Source organism: Poecilia formosa, unplaced genomic scaffold, assembly GCF_000485575.1.
Source record: "Poecilia formosa unplaced genomic scaffold, Poecilia_formosa-5.1.2 Scaffold4, whole genome shotgun sequence".
NCBI lineage: Eukaryota > Metazoa > Chordata > Actinopteri > Cyprinodontiformes > Poeciliidae > Poecilia > Poecilia formosa.
In genome coordinates, this window is record NW_006799943.1 from 4,136,872 (window position 1) to 4,149,752 (window position 12,881).

Here is a 12,881-nt window from a genome sequence, read left to right on the forward strand (position 1 = left end):
AAGCTTGTCTCTGATTGGCTTAGATACTCTTTAATATTTATATTGACAGGTGCGTCACGCCAGTACGCACTGTGCGTTCCTTGAGTAAAAACAAGCAAACAAAAAACAATAAAAAATAAAAAATATGATAATTATTGTACTTTTTAAAATTATTTTCTCCATTCGCTATTAACAAAATTGTGGGTGGGTGGGAAATAAAAGTGGTCTTTGGTGTAGCTACGTAGCGTACATCTGTGTGCGTCGGCGTGGGCACGTACATTCTAAACCTGAATGTCATTGGTCAGTTTACTTTTGTTTATTTGTCGGCTTGGCGCTCCTTCTGTGAGCTAAATGTGACTATGCCGCGTGAAGCTAGCTAAAACTGAATGGATAACCGCAGGTCTGAGAGGGGTTGCACTGACCCCAACTAAGCTTTTTATCCTGTATGTGCGCGCGCAATCCGTGCGCGAGTTTCCCATTTTTTTCTTATTTTTATTTCTTGTGTTTTTCGGGAACTGAACCGCTGACGGGACACCTCATCGATTCTCCATCTTCCGCCCTCTTCCTCGGCGTCACGCTAGACTGAGAGAGTTGAACAGTTAAATCTGGTCAAAACATTTGTCACAAAGTGTAGAAATGAAGCAAATGTTCTAGCTTCACATCATCCTCTGGAAGTCTCAGGTCAACCACCTGAGCCTGGGAATCAGCGTCCTTCCCCTCACACGGGTAGGCTTTGCTTTCCTTTCTTTACTACTTAGCTTGCGGGCATATAGTTTGTGTGTGTGTCACATTGTGGCATACATGAATTTAGACTTGTTAAAGTGGTTGAAATCATGATCTGTTGTTAATAACAGGCCCAACACTTTCACACCTCAAAGCAGAGGATGGATGTGAGAGATTTTTATTTTATAGCGTCAGACAGGATCAAAGCCAAGTCGACATGCATATAAAAACGTTTCTTTTGGAACTGCTGAGCCAGAAACTGAAAACTAAAACACCCATTGGAATGCTGAAATTGAATTGAACAATTAAAAACCCAAAATTTTTATTAGGTTTGTTTACACTTTTATATCCTCTACAATATTCTTTCCTTGTGTTCCCACTTCAGAAAGGTTGATACCCTCATACTGAAACCTTGTGATTTTATGTTTAAGAATAAAAACCAGTCAAGAGTTTGCATATCAGGTCGATTTATCACTCAACCACTGATCAGCGTCTGTGGTGACTCAGAATTCTCAACACTGTACTGGTTTTTCCCCAGACGGCTTTAAAAGCTGCATGTATTCAGCTTTGAGACTATCTCTACCCAATCATTTTAGAAATGACTGCAGGAACCTTTGACCTTTACACTTGTTCTTAGTAGTCAAGTATTTCTGCTCATTTTACCACTCATTGGGATTTTCTTTATTTGTCATGTTTCGTTGTTTTGGGCAGACAAGCAAATGCCTATGAAAATGTAGCAAAGCACTTTACATAGAGTTGAACCTTTGAAAAAAAAAAGGATGATATCAAGCAAATCTTTACAGAAGCAATATTCTCACAGTTTGTCACGTTAAAACAATAACTTTAGCATGATTTATTGGGATTTTGAGGAAAAATGCTGCCAAACGTTCGGTACAGTCGACCTCTGCTATTAGCAGAGGACTGTGAATACTTAAAATCTGAACAGTTCAGACTCCCCATCTAAAACATTTATAATTGCTTATTTTAATGGTCTAAAATGGAATATACCTTCATGTATATTAATATATCTTAGCATCATCCCAGATGCTAGCATCTACTGTCTTCCTTACTTTTACTTTTTGGGGGGCTTCCAATCAGTGGCAAGTAAAATGAATGCTGCTCCTGGATTGGCTGCTTTGCTCGTCAAGTAGCATTGTGTAAAAGTATTTCAACTTTCTAAAATCTTTTTTTCTTTTGAATATTTAAGATATGCTCTAGGAAAAAACGTCAGTAAATCTTTCACAAATTTGGAGTTACGTCCTAAAAAAGGTGACTCTGTGAATACTAAATGTCAAAATGGGCGGGAGTCTACTTTACTGCATTTAGGCAAATATTACCCTCACTTCACTAATTACTCGTTTTTGTTGGTTTGCCACAAAAACGAGTAAAAATCCACAAAAATCCACTAAGTCTGTGTTTGTAGCGTGACAAAATGTGATATTTTATGTCCTTACAAGCCAGCATAACCAGAGTTGCCTTGTTGCTCCTTGACTGTATTTTAAGTGCTGTCATGGAGAAACTATACAGAAAAATGTCAGAACAGATGTTACGTTGAGAAGCATGAGGTAAAAGTATCCCTTAAAGTTAGTTTCATGTGTCTGCTACAGACCTAGTTAGATCTTAGTTTGAACAAAGTATCATGGTTGCTTGTTAGGCCTAAAATACTGCAGGTCACCACAAAGTTCTGCGTTTTACCACTGAGCACTCCCTTATCAGTCAACTGTGCATTAACTAGCAACCTCCGATATCCCAAGTAGAAATCCTCCAGCTCTAGTTTTGCAGACGGACCTCATCCCACCGCTGCCTCCTGCTGGGCACTCAGGCTTCCCCCTGTCCACATGGAACCCCCGTTTTGGATGTGGGCTCTATGAAGGATGCCCTGCTGGTAGAATGAATAGGATGGTCTCTGCTGTCTGTTGCTGTCCTGGCTGAGCCCCCTCAGGTCAGGGAAACAGTGGACGCAGACGCAGGTCTCCGTTGGGTAGGAATCCTCTGATGACTCGCGGTAAAGGGGATAGGTTGAACTGGACGGACAATCTAGAAATGACAGAAATAACATTCCAGGAAAAGTAACCTCACCAATCAGGTCTGTTGAGTTTTTACCACACCAACCGTTGAGGCTTCTTCCGGTCTGACTTTCTGGAAAGCCAGACTCCTGTCCTGGCTGAACTGCACTTGTCTGCTTCTGGTTTTTGGTACTTGTGGGTTTGGTGTTTGAGTTTTTGGCCTTTCCTCTCCTCAGAAACACAACCAAAGCGAGACACAGGCTGGAAAGCAGCAGTATTGCGCATAAACCTAGGAGGGCGTACGATTGGATGACAGGGTCCAAAGGTCCTAGAGGTGGCTTGGTGTTCACGGCCTGTTTGCTAACTTCAGTAGGGAGTCTTATGGTCACCGTCAGAGCTGACTGAGCTGAAGGAGGAAACAAAAAGAATATCTTACTGAATGGCTGTGTTCACTTCCTCTGCTGCCATTGCCAAATCTACAATCCATTGTAGTCAGACAACAATTTTAAAGACAACACAAAAATCGAGGTCATTGTTGAAAACTCTTCCTCCCGTTTGCTAATTGGCCCATTTGAAATTCAACTGGAAAAATCAAGCTCAGTGGGAGAAATTCACAGATGGAGCTCTGAAGGGAGATGGGAATCGAGTGAAATTGCATAGATAGACAATGGCCAAGCTAGGACTTCTTAATTTTTTCTGCCTGGAATTCTTGACTGTAAATCTGGCATTTAAATCCCTAGCAGAGTGGTACTTACTCGGGCAGTGTGGGGAGCACTCTGCTGGATGTTTACCACAAATGTCTGCACACTTCATACATCTCCTCACCAGCCTGTCGTAGTAGTGGCCGGGCTTAGCCCTGCAGAGTGCAGCCTCTTAAGGAAAGAAAAGTGAAAGGAGTTAGAAAAACAAGACTTTGGACACTTAACGCATTTCATTTTTGTAATATCATCAAGTGCGAACTTCAGTGTGTTTTTTTTTGTGGGATCTTACTCTTGTGACCATAAGTTTACATACACAGGATAAAAAGTTATTTTTTTTCCTCACTGTCTAGACTCTAGACCAAACTTCTCTTGGTTTATGTCGGTCAGAATTACCAAAATTATTATTTGGTAAATGTCACAATAATGATTGAAAGAACATGTCAGAGACTTATTTAGTGACTTTAAGATTAGAAGTTTACATGCATTCCCTCAGTACGTGTTAGCAACATCTTTAAACTGACTGACTTGGCCTAAAGCCTTTTGGGGTTCTTTCCACAATTCTCTTGCAATAGTTTGCTGGACTTCTGGCCCATTCCTCCTTACAGAACTGGCATAACTCAGTGAGGTTTGTTGGCTGCCTTTTCAGGTCTGTCCTCAAATTCTCCATAGGACTGACTTCTTTGTGATGTCCACACCAAAACTTAGACTTTATTTTCCTTAAGCCAATCACATTGGCTGAATTGTTACAGGGTCATTGTCCTTTTGGAAAACCATCTGTGCCGAAGCTATTATTTATTGGCAGACAGCTTTAGATGTTTCTTCAATATTTCTACATGATGCTCTTTACTCATTAGGGATAGTGACACCATCTTCAAGCGTCTTTCAATTGTTCGCAGACTTGTGTAGCTCCACAATTCTCTTCCTTGCCTGAATCCTCTTGACTTTTCCATCGTGTCAAACAAGAAAGAAGTGTCTATCAGGTGTGTGCTTAAAATACTCCAACAGGTGTGCCTCCATGACATCATAGACCGGGCTTTCCCTCATTGCTTAAAGAGACGGCAATCAAATTGACATGTAACAAAATAATTTTGGTCTGATCTAATTTTGGGCAGTGAGAAAAAATGTGTACATCTTGTTACTCAATGTATGTAAACTTCTGGATTCAACTGTATGGGACAGAATGACACATCATAAAGAATAACTGAAGTGGAAGACAAAATAATGCGTTTTCAAAATGTCTTTTTCCAAAAAAGATCTGAAAATGATGGAATACTTTACTCACCACAGTAGACGGCACAACTGGGGGATGTAGGCAGTTTCCGACATAATATGCGACAGGGGACACATGATCTGGTTAAGGAATCTGGATGCTCACCCTCTTTGCATCCCTTACCCATCGCCCCCCAGAGGCCCTCACTCTGAAAAGAACACACACCCACAGAGCACACTTTTAAGTAGTCAAAAAGTGGGCCGGTGTATGGTCTTTAATAACTGATTAAACCTCTGATATGTCACAGGATTAGATTTTTTTTTTTTTTTTTTTGGTAATTTTCGGGGTGATCTGTTGTTTTAGGTTTCAATAAAATCTATTAAGTCATCTTTCTTTGGAGCAAACTTGATTTATCACTCTCTTATATAATCCCATTAACAGTTTGTGGTTTTAACATGGCAAAATGTCAAAAACTTCCACATATCCAGCTGCTGTTATTCAAGAAGCTTGTTAATAATTTAAGAAAACTACTTTCTACTGTTGCTGAGATCTTTGATTCTGATATAAGCATTGTACAGAAGTAAGAAGAAACACTTGGTTGACGATATATCTTAAGTGAAACTCAGTCTAGCTTTAGGGCAGGTCATAGTGCCATAATCATAATTATGTTGGCAACAAATGATGTTACGAAGGCCTTGCATATGAGGCTGCCTTGTGATCCCATGTTTGTGAAAGTCTTCAAGTTACTTTCTGTTTATCCTTATCTTCTGCTCTAAGATGTCAGGTTGAGTCATTGAGCTTTAGGCTAGTAGAAAAATGTACAGAATACACTGTTACTCAAGATGGATATAAGTTTAGTTTGAAATTGATTCTACCAAAGCTCAAAATTAGGTCCAATTTTATAAAACATTTTTAAATTAATATTGGGAAGAATATATCTACAGCCAAAGTGAAGCTTTATGCAGATATCACCATGATTTTTTTCCCCAGCTGGCTCTATTCTGTCACAGGTAGTTAATAAACATAAAATTGCATTATGAATGCTTATAGGTTTTTGACATAAAGTTGGTTCTAAATTTGTAGAGGTAAATCAAAACACTTAAGTAATGTAGTTTTATTTGGAAATTGTCTTCTACTTTCCCAAAAATCTCAGATGGATATTAAGTTTTCTTTCAGAGTGAAACTTAAGCATTTAGTTTAAAATAGGGGCTGGGGTCAGACTGGGCTTTAAAATTCAAAATAGGGCTTGTCTTAATTTGTCATTCAGAAAAAAAAGTTAATTCAGGCTATACTTTTGAACTTTATTGATTCCCATATTTTTTTCTATGAATTCCAAAGCACTTTGCTGTTTAGGTCTTAAAAAAACAAAAACATGGCCCTTTATATTTCATAAGAGATTTATTCTACAAAACACATCAGTGGGTAATCTGATTACTTGGCCCTTGTTAAGCCTGAAGAGACACTGGCACATTTTTTATGAAGCTTTACTGGATAAATTCTTGTATTGTCTGAGAATATTTTTAGTTTCTTTAAATGTGTAAAATGTATTTAATCAGCTATCATTGAAGTAGCCTCCTTTTTAGAATTTTGGCAGCACAGTATTTCCTTATTTTTGTAATGTTAAGGAAGAAATTCTAAAATAGGTTAACTTTGGAAAAAAGTTTGGCTCTCTCTTCCTCTGGATCCCAGGTCCTCTCGGCGGGCCACGTCTGGCCACAAGGAAAACAACAATGCGTGTTGACATCACAGAATTACAGAATTTAATCCAATATAAAACAATGCATAAACTTAGAAGTAAGACAATGCACAAACCTACACCAGAAACTGCAGAACAACGGAGACATACATTCATTTACCTGACATAAATGGAAAAGAAAGAAAGAAAGAAAGAAAAGCAAAGACATCTTTGGAGAATTGCAAGGGCAAATCTGATTTGTTACTTCTGTGTAGAAAGTTTTATCCTCTTGTATTTAATTTATTCAAATAAGGCGCATCTTTGCTCATCCAACCAGGAGCTACCTCTGACCCTCTCTCAAGCCAGAAACCCCTGCCGTGTTTACGGCCTTTCACAGATGAGTGTGAAAAGCTACAACTTCCACTGTATTGTTTTCCCACAGACAAAAGGCAGTTCAAATGATCCTAGCAAACCATCTGCTGTAACTACAGGTAAAATAAAGGTCAAAGAGCCAGAATACATTACTAATTTCAAAACCACAATTAGGCCATTTGAATCAAGACATGTTAAGTTTTAAAAACTAGCTTATTTTAAATTTATTTTCTCAACAGTAACGACTATTGAATGATCTTCAGAGTACACCAAAGCTTCACGTTTTGGTCCTTCGGGAAAGTTTCTACAGTTGAATAGTGCAAACACTTGAGCCAAATATCACTCATGCCAGTTAAATATTATATTATTTGTGTATATTATTCGTACTTAGAGTTTCAGCGGAGGTTTTCTGCTGTTACAAACACCGCTAATTCTTATGGTCTTTTGAGACACTTTCTGAGCAAACATGGCAAAAGTTAGAGCCATTTCCCCCTCACCATAAAAAAAAAGAAAAGAAACATAATTACCAACATCTCAGCTTGGCCTGAGCTCAAACACGTTTGTCTCTTTAGAGTGTGTATCTTCTTTTTCTCTCTCTGCTCCAGCGAGCAGTGAAGCAGCGGAGTGTGAAAAGCTCACAGATCTCCTCCGCCCTCGGCTGCCTTCGCGCTCAGAGCTGCAGGCCTGATTTATTCTTGAGTACATCTGTCACACCCCAGCAACCAGCAGTCTGTTGTAGTTTTTTTTTGTTGTTTTTTTTATTTTTTTATTTACCAAGCACCAAGTTCAGCCTGCGACTACTTTAAACGTGTTTATAGCCAAAAGAAAGGAAAAAAAAAAAATCACGATCGTAATTTGTATTTTCTGTTATTTGGTGGCTTTCTCAGCTGCTTTTTTTTATTTCTGGTTTGTTTCTGTGTAAATTCAACTGCAGAAAGAATTGAACTACATATGGCTACTCGATGAATTATATCAAAACTTTCTATACAAGCATTCAACTTATTCAAAAATGCCACAAAAAAAAATTCCTTTTTCTGCAGGAGAGATCACTTACCTTGTGAGAAGAGGGGAGAATCTGTTTTTGAAGACAACGGTGTGTGAGAGAGACGGTCCTGTTTTTCTGCATGGAAACTAATTTGGATATGATGTCGCTGTTTGGTGTGGGACTTCCCCCGCAGTGTGTTAGGAGGACCCCCACCACCACCCTTTAACACTCACACAGAGTTAAGACCCTCATAAAGTCTGTATATTCTTAGGACTTAACATGTAAACTTTGTAATTTATCTTAAATACTAAATGAAAAGTATTGAATTTGATTTGCAAGTCTAAAATTCAAAGATTTTATCAAATAATATACCGTATTTTCCGGACTATAAGCCACTACTTATTTCCTAAGCTTAGTTTGCAGATTCAAACTGTGAATGCTCAGTTTAGTTAGCATAGCTACCAATGACGGCAGATAAACAGTTTTCCTGTAACAATAAGTTGTCGCTCTGCCATTAGCACATTTAGCAATGAGTGAATGAGGTTGATTAACAACAATAAGACCGTCCTGGTTCTGATTGGTTGTTTTTGGTTAGAATGGTGCATTAATTTAGCTAACAATAGTAGTTCAGGGAGGAGGTGGAGGAGGTTGATGCTTTTCACAGATGATCTGTCTCATGAAAACTGTCACAACATGGTGACAACTTTAACAAATATGGAGATGGACTCAAGCAACTGTAACAGTAGTTGCATGGGGGGGCCCCAATTAAATTTTTTGTCATGGGGCCCAAGATTCCTGGCGGCGCCCCTGCTTGTAATCATTTGAGCGAGTGTCTGCTCATGCAAACACAAACTGTTTCTGTCTGATGGGGAGAAGCAAAACAGGAAAAGTCTGCAATGGTTTTAATAATAGAAAAACATATTAATGAAGCTTTATGATATTTTTGTTTTGATTTTGTCACTGGAGCCTGATTAGTGTAATTATAGCAATTATAACAGGCACTAATAAACAAACCCAAGCAATTATAAATGGCAATCACGACTTTTTGGAAGTGATTGCTTTGAATAAGTAGCTGCTGCGTGAACAATTATAGAGAAATGAGCTCAAACTTCATCTAGCACCAGTATGTACAGCGGTTTGAAAAATCATTGGCCCTCTTTCATTTCTTCTCTTGTTTTTCTTCTTTCAAATGCTAATTTCACCTTTTAAGGAAGAAAGTTATCCAAACCGACGTGACCCTGATCAATTTGTGACCCTTCCTTGGGTTTTTCAGCAAGACATTGATCCAACGCACACCAGCAAGTAAACCTCTAAATGGGTTTTGTTCTGGTTGTGTCATAATCCAAACTTAAACCTGACTATGGAGACCATTCCTCCCATATGGCTCAATTCAAGCAATTCTGCAAATAAGACTGGGCCAAATCCCTCCATAGTGATGTAGAAATCTCATTGCCAATTGTTTAGAGGTGCAATTACTTTCTCTAGGTTGGTACTGATACATTTTTTTAAACTACATTTTTGTTAGTAACTACAGTTATTCAATGTTAAAATTTAGGACACCTTTTGGATTTATTAATACATTCTGAGTCATCAGACTTTCATGTATTTAAAAAAAAAAAGTAAAGAGAGAAGTTATGTGGTTGAGCTCAGCTGTGCAGTCCTCACAAATAAAGCCGCTGCAATGACTTTGCTGACAAGCATCAGTGAACTTCGGAGCATTTCTGGCAGCTGCGAGAAACGCATGCAAGGAAATGTAGTTTCGCGACGTCAGTGTGAAACTACTGGGGAGAAAATTTGACTTAATCTCTGGTCTTAATTCATATTTTTTTTCTGTTGTCTCTTGTGAACCTTGAATGAACGAACGAATATACTCACAAAATTTACAATTCACAAAAATACATTGTTACTTGATGTAGACTCGGTCAGTTTCTCTGCCCAGAACATTACTGAGCACTGATCATAAAATTTCTCTCTTTAGCCATCGACCATTTACTTTTTATTTCAAAGCCCCATGTTTCTTTACCATCTGCGTTTTTATAACTTAAACTGTTTTGCTTACATTTCATATTTTCATTTTCATTTAAATGTCCACATAAGTGAGTTTTTAGTGAAGAAGTACTTAATTGAACTCTTTTTATCTGAAAACAGTCTAATTTACCAACAACTTCTCAAACAACACTTTTAAAGTGATTAGATTACATCATAATTGTCAACTTTCATTACAGTTTTATTACATTTCATTTACAATTTCTATTGAAAGTCAGTCAAAAATAATATTCATCCAAAATTGTTATATTTACTTCTGTTGTTAAATCTTCTATTCCCAAATCCTTTTTATTAAATTCCACAACTATGCTTGAAAAGGCAGTTTCCCCACCAAGATGCGATTGCAGAACTGAGACGGTGCACTGCCATTTTTTAGCTATCACCTTTAATACTGCGCAGCTAATAGTGGTTGATTAAGCTACTGGTCATCAGCTGTTCACAGACTAGTGTTCACAGATTCACCTATTTGCAAATGTCTTTTGTTTCTTCACAAAAGAATAAAAAGTTCTTCAAAAAATCTCCCTTTCTGCAGATTTTTTTTAAAATTATTATTTTTTGTCGCGCATGTCTAAAATATTCAGGAAGCTGAAATATGAAAGATCGAAGCTATTTAAACATGCAATTAGCTCCCATTTTCAAAGCATCCAATCCAGGAGTGCCATTTATGTTCCTTTGCACTGATTGGCTGCATGTCAAAGAGCGGCGATGAGGAAGACTGAAGACGTTAGCTTCTATGGTAGCGCCAAGATGTTTTCTGCGCGTGTGTATTTGGTGTTTGAACTATTAAAATAGCTCGCTGTAAACATTTTAGAGGAGGTTTCGAGTATTTTGTAGATTTTAGCCATTCGTTGACGGCTGTGGTTCCTAACCTACAGGAACACAGGCGGTCTTCTGTACTGTAAGTCTTCCTCGACTGCCAACTATCAGTTGGATTCGGTTAATCCAGTAAGTAAACCAGGACTGAAAACTTCAGTCTTAACAGTTTGTGACTTTGTGGTTCAATATTATGGAACCAATTATTTATTTAATGATGCACCAGGTGTTTTTGTTCTGTTTCATATTGGTTGGGTTGCCTTGCTGCTGGCAACCCAATATTTTGTCCAATATAATTAGACAAAATATTAATAGAGATGCATCAAAATTGACAGGATAAAACACTGACAAGTAACATCGACAAGGAACAAAGCATAGCAGGTCTTCAATAGAGATTTTCTCAGACTGCTTCACCGCTGCAGCTGGTCGGACCGAACGGAAACTGTGCAGTTGCAAATGATCAAAAGGTGTTAGTTTTGTCCTGAGATGCACTAATTTAGTTCCGCTTTGTGTGATCACAAGAAGATCTTGGCATGCTGAAAACAACAGGTGCAGATTGGCTGATGATCACTTTAAAGAGGCTCAGAGGCTTTTTACATGATGTGCAGAGACCCGTTTTAAAACAAAACAGAGTGGACATCAATTATATATTTGTTCTTTTTAAAATACCCAAATGCAAATGAGTCTTTAAATGCCAACTACTACATACAAATGAACTGCAGGGTTTTCCAGTAAATTAGTCAATAATTTTCTGATGGTTTCCCACTCATACTGGCCTCCTAAACTGAGTTTGGGGTTACACTTCAGTAATCTAAACTTGATGTCGCTGTGCAAAAGCAGACGGCGTTGATGTGCAGCTGCTGTCATAAAGCAGACCAACAGCATTAAATTATTCTCAGAGGCTTCACTGCTGCAGCTGCACAGGTACACCACAGGGTCGTGTTCTTGGCCCGCTTCTTTTCAGTTTTTACAATGACTGGCATTGCAAAAAACTTTTCACATTTAATTACTTTACAATTACAACCTTATATTTATTATACTGGGGTTTATGCGACAGCGGTACGATACGAGGTAGAATGAGGTGTGAGGTGGAAGGAAAAGAGCACAAACTTTTAAAAAACAATTTAAGAATAAAAATGAGAAAAGTGTGGCATGCATTTGTACTCTGATAAAAATAAATCTAATTACTGCCATTTGTTTTCAAGTGTTAGTTTTTGTCCACCTGTGTGGGATTTCAATTCAGCTGAGTATAAACAAAAGGAACAAGAGGAAAGTTGGTATAAAACAATTCCCCCAAACTTTGAATGTCTCATGGAGAGTGGTGCAAAACCATCTTTCAAAACTTGAAAGAGTACATAGCACAACTACAAACCTGCAAAACATGGCCACAAACCAAAAACTGTCATCCTGTGCAGGGAAAACATTAATTAGAAAAACTGCTTAGAGGCCCATAGTAATTCTGAAGGAGCTGCTGCAGAGCCCCACAGGGAAGCCGGATCTCCTGGCATGAAAAACACCATTAATCCTCCCCACAGAAACGTAAGCCACACATTTTAAAGCACATCACGTGTCCTGTTTTAATACAGTTAACTACTCGTGGGACATTATTCTTACTGTATAGAGTATTAATTCTAGAAAAAAAAAATTCTAATACTTAAGTTGTGTTTCTAAAGAGCTGATCATCAATACAAAATGGCTGTCCTATTTGTGCAGTGAAACGTGCTGCGGATGTCTTGGTGGTCGATGTAGAAACCTGAAGAATCAGAAGGTGTTTATTTCAATCACACCTCTTTAACCAACCAAGCATCCACAGAGACTTGGGCTAACCCAGATTAGACGCAGCAGATGGCTACTCAAAATCTGAAAAAGGAAGAGGAACCTGCACTCATGAAACCAGAGGACGTTTAGTTGTAAGATTTTTCAGCAATTCCAGCTGTTTGTGGTGAATTTCTCGTATTCATTTATTTCTTTTTGTCATTTCTTTAGAAATTTGGTTGCTACAAACAAATGGAGTTTGTTTTTTAAAAAAACAAACTCCATTTGTGTTTCATAAAGGCATTTTTATTGCAGTGCTGATTATGGCCACTAGATGGTGATGGAGCGCAGTGTAAAATTAAGAAATTAGGTAGCGGAGTCAACAACACCTTCAGTATTCTAGTCATAGATTGAATTGATTTACATTTTGCTCTTCATAAATCTCTTAATCTTACAGGAATATTCTGCAGACCCTGCAGTAAAGATGAAGAACAGAGGTTTTCCTATACCAGCTGTGACACCTGACAATATTGAAGATAAAGGTGTCAGTGTGAGATGAATAAGAAGTGCTTTATTAAGAGTTCTTGTTGACAACTATACTCCCATATCCAAAGGA

The 12,881-nt window shown here is 38.1% G+C and overlaps 2 protein-coding genes across 3 annotated transcripts in view; one reads left to right on the forward strand and one right to left on the reverse strand.

Moving 5' to 3' along the window:
• The first annotated feature begins 293 nt into the window (after positions 1–293).
• LOC103143857 (homeodomain-interacting protein kinase 2-like) overlaps positions 294–12,881 on the forward strand; it is a 77,054-nt gene continuing 64,466 nt past the window's right edge. For both annotated transcript variants that reach the window (XM_007560593.1, XM_007560566.1), the window contains exon 1: positions 294–705. The gene's annotated coding sequence lies outside the window, so the exon portion shown is untranslated. The remainder of the gene's footprint in view (positions 706–12,881) is intronic.
• Positions 1,360–7,869, reverse strand: tnfrsf13b (TNF receptor superfamily member 13B). The gene is made up of 5 exons (XM_007560620.2): positions 7,721–7,869; positions 4,692–4,827; positions 3,464–3,580; positions 2,815–3,114; positions 1,360–2,739 (listed from the first exon to the last, which is right to left on the reverse strand). The coding sequence occupies exons 1-5, from the start codon at positions 7,790–7,792 to the stop codon at positions 2,492–2,494; spliced, it is 873 nt and encodes a 290-aa protein (XP_007560682.1). The 5' UTR covers positions 7,793–7,869; the 3' UTR covers positions 1,360–2,491.

Excerpts from the sequence above, each read along its gene's own strand:
- tnfrsf13b (XM_007560620.2), bottom strand. The coding sequence starts at position 7,792 with ATGCAGAAAAACAGGACCGTCTCTCTCACACACCGTTGTCTTCAAAAA. Across the intron at positions 3,581-4,691 it reads CAGTTGTGCCGTCTACTGTG|AGGCTGCACTCTGCAGGGCT; the intron begins GTGAGTAAAGTA and ends TCTTTCCTTAAG. Across the intron at positions 3,115-3,463 it reads GTGCTCCCCACACTGCCCGA|CTCAGTCAGCTCTGACGGTG; the intron begins GTAAGTACCACT and ends TTCCTCCTTCAG.